This window comes from Sinocyclocheilus anshuiensis, unplaced genomic scaffold (assembly GCF_001515605.1).
Source record: "Sinocyclocheilus anshuiensis isolate Anshui unplaced genomic scaffold, SAMN03320099.WGS_v1.1 scaffold1065, whole genome shotgun sequence".
In the NCBI taxonomy this organism is placed as follows: domain Eukaryota; kingdom Metazoa; phylum Chordata; class Actinopteri; order Cypriniformes; family Cyprinidae; genus Sinocyclocheilus; species Sinocyclocheilus anshuiensis.
Genome location: NW_015555804.1, coordinates 23,249 through 32,315, shown reverse-complemented (window position 1 = coordinate 32,315; position 9,067 = coordinate 23,249). Strand labels below are relative to the sequence as shown.

The 9,067-nt window shown below is 37.7% G+C and overlaps 2 protein-coding genes across 2 annotated transcripts in view; both read left to right on the top strand.

Annotated features, from left to right (window-relative positions):
- The window catches only part of LOC107674942 (T-complex protein 11-like protein 1), a 7,741-nt gene extending 4,247 nt beyond the window's left edge, over window positions 1-3,494 (top strand). Inside the window, exons 8-10 of the mRNA XM_016469104.1 lie at window positions 1,598-1,779; window positions 1,861-2,033; window positions 2,546-3,494. Of these exons, the coding sequence (XP_016324590.1) occupies window positions 1,598-1,779; window positions 1,861-2,033; window positions 2,546-2,763 (573 nt within the window). The 3' untranslated portion in view covers window positions 2,764-3,494. The remainder of the gene's footprint in view (window positions 1-1,597; window positions 1,780-1,860; window positions 2,034-2,545) is intronic.
- Window positions 3,495-4,113: 619 nt separating this feature from the next.
- Window positions 4,114-9,067, top strand: part of LOC107674941 (homeodomain-interacting protein kinase 3-like) — a gene marked incomplete at its 3' end in the record, with an annotated part of 17,535 nt that continues 12,581 nt past the window's right edge. Inside the window, exon 1 of the mRNA XM_016469103.1 lies at window positions 4,114-4,336. The remainder of the gene's footprint in view (window positions 4,337-9,067) is intronic.

The window sequence follows — 9,067 nt, the reverse complement described above, 5'->3', positions numbered from 1 at the left end:
AAAAAAAAAAAAAAACATTTTAGAAGAGAACGCAGCATCACAGTTGTCTAAACCAATGAGCATTAAGCGGTGTCGCCAGTCAGTCGTTTCCCATCATGCTTTTGATCAGCGCAGTCGGTGGAGAGCAACTGCGCTCGACTGCACAATCCGAGAGTTTTTTTGCACACGTCAGCATGACATCAGAGCAAGTCGGAGGTAAGTCGGACACTTTTCTAACCGGCATGCATCTCGCGGTGATCACCGGTTATCGGTTCTGCGCAGAATTTGCCATCTCAAACAAGCCCATTATAACCACTGACCGGTGAAGTGAATAACACTGATTATCTCTTCATCAGGGCACCTGTTAGTGGGTGGGATATATTAGGCAGCAAGTGAACATTTTGTCCTCAAATTTGATGTGTTAGAAGCAGGAAAAATGGGCAAGCGTAAGGATTTGAGCGAGTTTGACAAGGGCCAAATTATGATTGCTAGAAGACTGGGTCAGAGCATCTCCAAAACTGCAGCTCTTGTGGGGTGTTCCCAGTCTACAGTGGTTAGTATCTATCAAAAGTGGTCCAAGGAAGGAACAGTGGTGAACCGGCGACAGGGTCAAGGGCGGCCAATGCTCATTGATGCACATGGGGGGCGAAGGCTGCCCCGTGTGGTCCGATCCAACAGACGAGCTACTGTAGCTCAAATTGCTCAAGAAGTTAATGCTGGTTCTGATGGAAAGGTGTCAGAATACACAGTGCATCACAGTTTGTTGCGTATGGGGTTGCATAGCCGCAGACCAGGCAGGGTGCCCATGCTGACCCCTGTCCACCGCCGAAAGCGCCAACAGTGGGCATGTGAGCATCAGAACTGGACCACGGAGCAATGGAAGAGGGTGGCCTGGTCTGATGAATCACGTTTTCTTTTACATCACGTGGACGGCCAGGTGCGTGTGCATCGCTTACCTAGGGAACACATGGCACCAGGATGCACTATGGGAAGAAGGCAAGCCGGCGGAGGCAGTGTGATGCTTTGGACAACGTTCTGCTGGGAAACCTTGGGTCCTGCCATCCATGTGGATGTTACTTTGACACATACCACCTACCTAAGCATTGTTGCAGTCCATGTACACCCTTTCATGGAAACGGTAATCCCTGGTGGTTGTGGCCTCTTTCATCATGGAAACGGTATTCCCTGGTGGCTGTGGCCTCTTTCACCAGGATAATGCGCCCTGCCACAAAGCAAAAATGGTTCAGGAATGGTTTGAGGAGCACAACAATGTGTTTGAGGTGTTGACTTGGCCTCCAAATTCCCCAGATCTCAATGCAATCGAGCATCTGTGGGATGTGCTGAACAAACAAGGCCGATCCATGGAGGCCCCACCTTGCAACTTACAGGATTTAAAGGATCTGCTGCTAACATCTTGGTGCCAGATACCCAGACCTTCAGGGGTCTAGTGGAGTCCTTATTTTTTTTTTCAAAACACAAATATAAAGTGTACATTTCTAATAACTAGCACATGTGTTTTAAGCAATTTTTCTTTTTTGTGGACAGTCTAATTTGTCATTGACCCCAAAACTATTATTTTACCTTTTCCTCGATTTTTCTCCCTCCTGTGATCAAACAGACTCTTCTCATGGATCAGGGCAGATTTCAGGAGATGCAACAGGAGCTGGAGCAACTGGCACTGGTGGCATCAGTCCTGCTCATAGTCTATAACAGTGCTGGCGAGGCCATTTCTGGACTCCCAGGCCTCATGGAAAGACTGAAGAAAACCATTAAGATTCTGATAGCGGAGATGCACACTCTGTACGTTTAAAGATGAAATTACACTGTGTTTCTAATGCCTCACACTTCTGCAGACAAAACCGTTGTACTTTTCCCTAATAGGTCCTTTAAAGCGGATGAAACCTTTGCTGCGGTTGCAGAGAAATTGTGTGTGGAGCTCAGAGGATGCTTGTCTCAGCATGGCTTTTCCCCATTTTCCTCCGATAGAGAGAACGCATTGAAAGGCCAAATCGTGGCTGCGAAGTCTGAGGACAACCCCATACGCAAGGTCATTGGTAAGCATGGTAGAACCCAAAAAGCAGTTGGATTCTATTTGGAAGTGAGGAACTCCAATCTAAAACTACTTTCTCTATCAGACTCACGAATCCAGATGTACCTTCTTGGCTTCCTGGAGTCAAGCGCCCACCGGAGCGCTCCGGCTCTCCCTGGAGGTCTGACACCCAACAGCAAAGAGTGCAACTTACAGGACTTAAAAAAATGTGCTGCTAACATCTTGGTGCCAAAAACCACAGCACACCTTCAGGGGTCTAGTGGAGTCCATGCCTCAATGGGTCAGGGCTGTTTTGGCAGCAAAAGGGGGACCAACACAATATTGTGAAGGTGGTCATAATGTTTTGCCTGATCGGTGTTTATTAAAATAGAAAACTGTTCTTCAATATTGTAATATTATTTTACAATATTACGGTTTTTACTGTTTGATCAAATAAATGCAGCCTTAGAACCCAAAAAGCAGTTGGATTCTATTTGGAAGTGAGGAACTCCAATCTAAAACTACTTTCTCTATCAGACTCACGAATCCAGATGTACCTTCTTGGCTTCCTGGAGTCAAGCGCCCACCGGAGCGCCCCGGCTCTCCCTGGAGGTCTGACACCCATCAGCAAAGAGTTAGAGGAGATTGCCGTTAAGCTGGGACGTTTGGTGACCTTCAACAAGCTAGTTTACTCTCCGTTCTACCACAAGATCCTCCAAGACATTCTGAAACAAGGGGAAAGTTTAGATGTGTGAACAAAACACCTGAATTACTTACCACTAGTTGTCCTGGCTTTCACATTCTGTAGCTATGTACAAATGAAAGTGTCTGTAAAATAGCTAATTAACCCCTCAAAGCTCACATGCTAGCACTAACATATTTAAGGGTTAACAGTCCTGACCTCCTCTCATTGCATTCTGTATCAGGGAATATTTATGGATGTGTCAAGAGCCTTGCAAATACTGTTATTGTTTGCAACAAAATATAAAAAGAATACTTGCATTTTACAAAAGATTCACTTCCAACAACATTGTAAGTAGTTTCAAACGTTTTCTGTTGTAGCCTGATCCCTTCCGCAAAGGTGTTATTGAGGTTTCTGGGTGTGAGGAAAAGGATATACAGTACAGCATTAGACTGGTGCCTTAGTTTGTGAAGTGCCACCCATATTTAAGTGCACAGTTTTCTCTTTACTGCTCATTTTAACCTACAGATTATTCCCATGTTGTTCCCACATTCATGGGACACCTGGAACACCAAGCACGGTCTTTTACAGAATTCTTGATTAAAAAAAATAAATAAAAATGTTTCTGTCAACACAGCATGTTTTACAGACGACACCTTCACCTCACAAGCAAATGTATTCACCAGCTGCACATCTGTTCTACTCATAGACTTCTAAAGTGTGTCTTTTCAATGCAGTATTAATGGTTATTTTAAACTGAATGCTGGCTCCCGATAAAAATGGTTAATAGAGGTGTGAAGAAAACACTGATTGGGTTTACTGTTTTTTTTTTCAACTTCTTATGCAGTTCACTTGGCATTATGTTACATTACATTATATTATACCTAGTTTCATCCATTTATATATTTGACATACATCAGTAGGTTTATTACATTATATTATTTTATATTTTTTTATGATTATTGTAATATTAGATTTATTACTATCAGTATTAAATAAATACAGTTTATTCTGGAAATTTTCAGACATACATATAGACAGGAGAGAGCAAAATAAATATGTATATGTATATAATACACCAGTTATTGTAATATTTGATTTAAATGTACTAATACTAAAAACATTTTCGGTTATATCAAAATAGTTGGAAAACAACATTTTAAGATATTGCTAAATATTTATTATATGTAGAAATATTTATGTTTTTATATTTTATAGAAAAATGTTTAATTGGCATATGCACATTTTTTTTTAATAGTATTTATACATTATATTATGACATTTACATTTATTTTTTATATACCTATGCATTGTCCAAAACACCTTCTTACGGACTGCATATCCCCACCAGACGGGGCCGCTATACAACAGAACTGCGTCCTGAGTCTCCAGTCCTGTTCACGGCAGTACAGCTGCGCAGCAGTTCTGACTCACCGCACTCAAACTCTCAGGGAGAAGCAGTGCGAGCTCAGCTGAGAGAGCTCGAGCAAGTTGATCTGACAGAGAGTTTGTCCGTCGCCGTCAGGAGGAAACAAACCAGGGGGACTTAAACGTCCTCGAGATGACGACAAAAACCTCCCTCGATCGAAACGGATATCCTTAGCTCTACGCTGGACCCTGTTCGTTTCCCGTTGATGGCTTAGCAGGCGAGTTATGCGCAGTTGAAAATGAGGGAGCTTGTGTTTTTTCTCCCTCGTCGTCCAGCGAGAGGACAAGATGGCAGCGCGAGCGCATCGAGCATGTAGTGGGTGCGAATTAAACCCGAACATGTTCACAACAGACCCGCAGTCTGACCACAGCTGCTGTCTGTGAAGGTAAGGACGATTTTAACGAGTTGTAAATGCATAAATACGTGTCTAATAGTCAATAGTGAAGATATCAAATCAGGCTCGACTTCGGAGTTTTGATCTCGAGCGCGTAACTTAGTTGTTGCGAAAAAAGTTGCCATGCCACACCAAAAATTTGAAAGCAATGTTTCGCAGGGGTTGGTAATGTGTTTTGGTAGCTGTTGAGGTTCTGGGTTTAATAATAAAAAATTCATAAAATAAAACGATAAACTTTTTTTTTTTTTGCCCCACAACTTTTAATCTTTAAATGTTAGCAAAGACTTGCTGGTAACCAGCCAAACCCATAATGTTTGCCTAAATCCTGTTGCTTAAAAGCATGACATAAAAAAAGTTCAGTTGATGTATTTAAGCGTTAATCGTTTAAGTTGTTAGTATTCATGCATGTGATTTGTAGGTTGAGTGAGTTTTCCCGGATGAGCTCGCCAGTTGTTGATCTTGTACTATAATCAAGCGACATGTTGCTCAATCCTCCTAAAATGCACAGGCCTGGTTATCTGTTAGCAGCTGACTTCTTCTTTCTTCTGTGACTTGACAGTGTGCTGGTAAGACTCAGCAAAAGTATTACCTAAAAATCTTATGTAAAACGTAAGTTGCATTTCCTGTCTACACATTGAAATATAATCCCTCGTACATTTCCTGTAGAAATGTTCTCAGAAAAGATTTTTAAACAGTTCTTTAATATTATAACAGTGATTATTTAATGTATATTTTTGACAGGGAAAGTTTTGTTCATTCCGGAACTTCATTTAGCTTCCTACTCTTATGGAAAACCTGGAAATATTATGGAATTTCCAGACCTGAAGTAAATAGATTTTTTTCCCCCTAGTTATGGTCCGTTGTAAAATTTCCTTGGTTATTTTGATTGATTGATTTATTTTGTAATATGCCAAAGAGCAAGGCAAGAAAAGTGTTCAAATTTTATAATACATGTATTACAGCATAATGAAACATAGAGGAACATAAGTTCATCATTGTTATTATTGCATTATATTACGTTTTAGCAAATTATTTAATTACTCTATTGAAATGCCAGTTATTTTTATAATGTATTAAATATAGTTTTATCTACTTGTTCTGTTTACGTTAAACTTATTTATTAATATTATTTTGTGAAATATTATTTTGTTATGAATTAATATTATAATGATTTCATTTAGTTTTAAATAAAATTCAATTTAATTACTAGTTACAAGTTACATTACGTTTAGAAATATGAAAATATTTTATTATAATATATATAAATATCGAAAATATATTTAATGTATTTTATTATAGTATATTTTATAGTGAAATGGTTTATTCAAATAATTAGGTTATTTTTACTAAGTGTGTTAATATACATTGGTTATATATATGTATATGTATGTATATGTGTGTGTGTGTATATTTTTGTGCATTTTATATGTAACGTGTGTGTGACTTGAAAAAGAATCATGGAAGAATTATGGAATTTCATTTCAACCCTATTTCAATATGAAAAAGAATACTCCAAAGAAATGTTGTTGTAGTTTTATAAAACATGTATTACAACATAATGAAACAGGAGTATTATAAGTTCCTCATTGATATTACTATCACTTTTCATCACTGGGAAATAGGGCTGCAACAAGCGATTATTTTGGTAACCGATTAATCTAACGGTTATTAGAACGATTAATCTACTAATCGTCGATTATTTCGCTGATTAATCAGTAGACATTTATTGATTATTCAGCTTTTGCAATTAGTTAAAATATTGAGTTATACATATTCTAACAAATAAATTAAGGTAATCACTTCAGCTTTTGAAAGTCATATTATGTAATTACAGTTATACAATTAATTTATACAAATAAATATATTTGGCACACAAAATGAAATGGCAGATAAACTCTCTTATTCACCATTTAATTAGCTATATGAAAAAGTAGCTGAATGACACATCATTCTGCCTAAAATCTCTTTTTGTAAGTCATATGGATAAGAAACAAAATAAAGGTTAAGTGATAAGACGTTTTATTTTTGGATAAACTAATATTCACAACATAATCTCTCTTAAAATACCTTATAGGGTTATGATAATCAAAACAGTCCTGAGCTAGATAAAGCTTTGATCTCTGCAAACCAAACCATAACTTTAATTAAATGTTTTTTTTCCCCCACTAATAAAAAGATTGTATAATTTGCTAGCTCCACACTGGAGAGCTGCTTTATAACAGAAAATCAAGTTGTAATTCTAACGGAAAGCAACACTGACTCTGGTTTTTCATGTTTAATAATGCTGTAAAGCTGCTTGGTTTAAGGCTATCTATTGTACTTTATAAATAAACATAACATGACTGGACTTTACTGGAGTACTGAACTGCAGAGCTTGTGCAAACATCCACATCGCTGTAATCAGATGCGTTTTAAACTGCTGCTTTCTCACCGCTGTCAGTTTTTGATGTGTTTAATTTGTTATTGAGAGGAAAGCGCGCAGTATATATTTACATATTCATCCAAACGCCGCTCAGCAGCCTCAGGTTTGGCTGTGTTTGCTCTGTCTTCTCTTGAATTGCATCAGGAGAGCTGAATTACAGTCTTGCGCTACGGCGCCACACTGGTCAAACCGCGTTATTGCAGACTCTTACATTAGGTCATGTGAGATCAAACAACTAACAAAAATATTTGTCTACAATTTTTTATTGTCGATAATGTCGACTAATCATTTCAGCCCTACTGGGAAAATATATGCCTGTCAATTCAGTAAAGTTTACTTCCCAATCAGTTCCTGCCGTTAAACTTTTATAGCCCGAGCAGTTGCAGTATCAACAGGTGTTTTTCCTATGCCATCTCTCGCCTAACCCAATTAGGTCTTGACATGGAAAAAGGTCAGTTGCCACCTGCTTATAGCAGAAGGCAGTGGCGTTTGAAAACAGTAGAGAGACCTGTAACCCTAAACCTTTGCTGGTGCCTCCTTGCTACTGGGGGATTACGCTTCTATAGGACAGGCCTCGTAAAAACACTCCTCCAGATGGGACTGTCCTTTTAAAGCTGTTGAGTCAGTCTCTGGTTGCAAACCTAGATGTTGTTTACACATTCAGGAATATAGACCTAATTGAAACAGAAATGCATGATTTAAACCTGGAGTTTGGTGTGGTAGTGTGAATGAATGAGGCCTTATATAACGGCCCTGGAAGTGAATCCATTAGATGTGCATTCTCCATTAAACGACGTGGTATGTTTGCACCCCCTTTGTTTTATAACCTCTAAGTGTTAGCTGGCTTATAAGTGTATGAGAGAGTTAGTATGTGGGTGTGTAAGTGCCACACCTGTCCTCGTGTCTGAACTTGTGCCATATGTTGTGCCAGCATAAGTAGTCTGTCTCCCACGAAACTAAGACAGCTAATCCCCATTGGTCACTTGTCTGTCTGAATCTGCTAATATGATATCACTGGTTTTATTGTACACGAGGGCTGAACGATTAATCAAAACAAAAATCACAATTTTTGCTCCAAATCGCTATTTGGCTTATTAATCAAATTGCAAAGGCTGAAATTTATTTAAATAAATATGTGTGCGTGTTTTAGAGTGAAGTGTTCATTTATACACAAGCAAATCATAACAGTGTTTTTAGTGTCTCGGTTCAGAATTACTACTTTACACAATCTCCATTTCTGAAATTGCTGCAATTGCTTTGATTATAACGTGCATTTGAAATGCAACACTCACCAAACATTTCAACTTTTTTTTTTAATGAGAAGTTTAGAAAGCTATTGCCAAAAGGCAAGAACCTTTTTTTCTAAAGCAAAACCTCAGTTGTTCAGTGTTTAAAAATGAAGAAATTGAGGCATAAATATTAGTGTTGCAATTTGACAGTTTTGCAGTAAAATAAATTATTGTAATTTGAACTAAATATGTTTTATTTTGCAGTAAAATAGTAATATATCATATTTTTGCCTATTTTAATCATTTAATGTTTATATTATTTAATAATAATTATTATTATTTAATTTAATAATTATAATAATTATTATTATCATATTATTTATTTATATTGTGTTGACACATAATCATACAACTTTTGGCCAAATTGTGAAGCCCTACAAACAAGCACAGTAATTATGGAGCTCTTTAAAAAAAATATCACATTTTATAAATCACAGTTGTATTTGCAGTTTTTTTTTTCTTTTTTTTTTTTTTATGGGCTTAATGGGGTTAAATGCCTGAAATAAGGTCTGTGGTAAACACAAGCCTAAGATATTGTACATTTTATTCTATGACATAAAATACATAATGTTATTTAGTAGTAATGTAATGTTGTTGTTATTTTTACATTTTTGCTTGGAAAAAGGGCAGTTGCTAAGTGGCTAAATGGGACTACACTAGTGAAAAAAACAGCATATGCTGGTTAGGTATGTTTTGAAGCATGTCAGCTGGTTATGAGCTGGTCCTGAGCAGGATCTAGTTGCTTAGGACCAGCACATGACCAGCTAAGAACCAGCTCAAACCAGCAGCCATGCTTCAAAACATACCTATCCAGCATATACTGTTTTTTTTTTCCACCAGGAC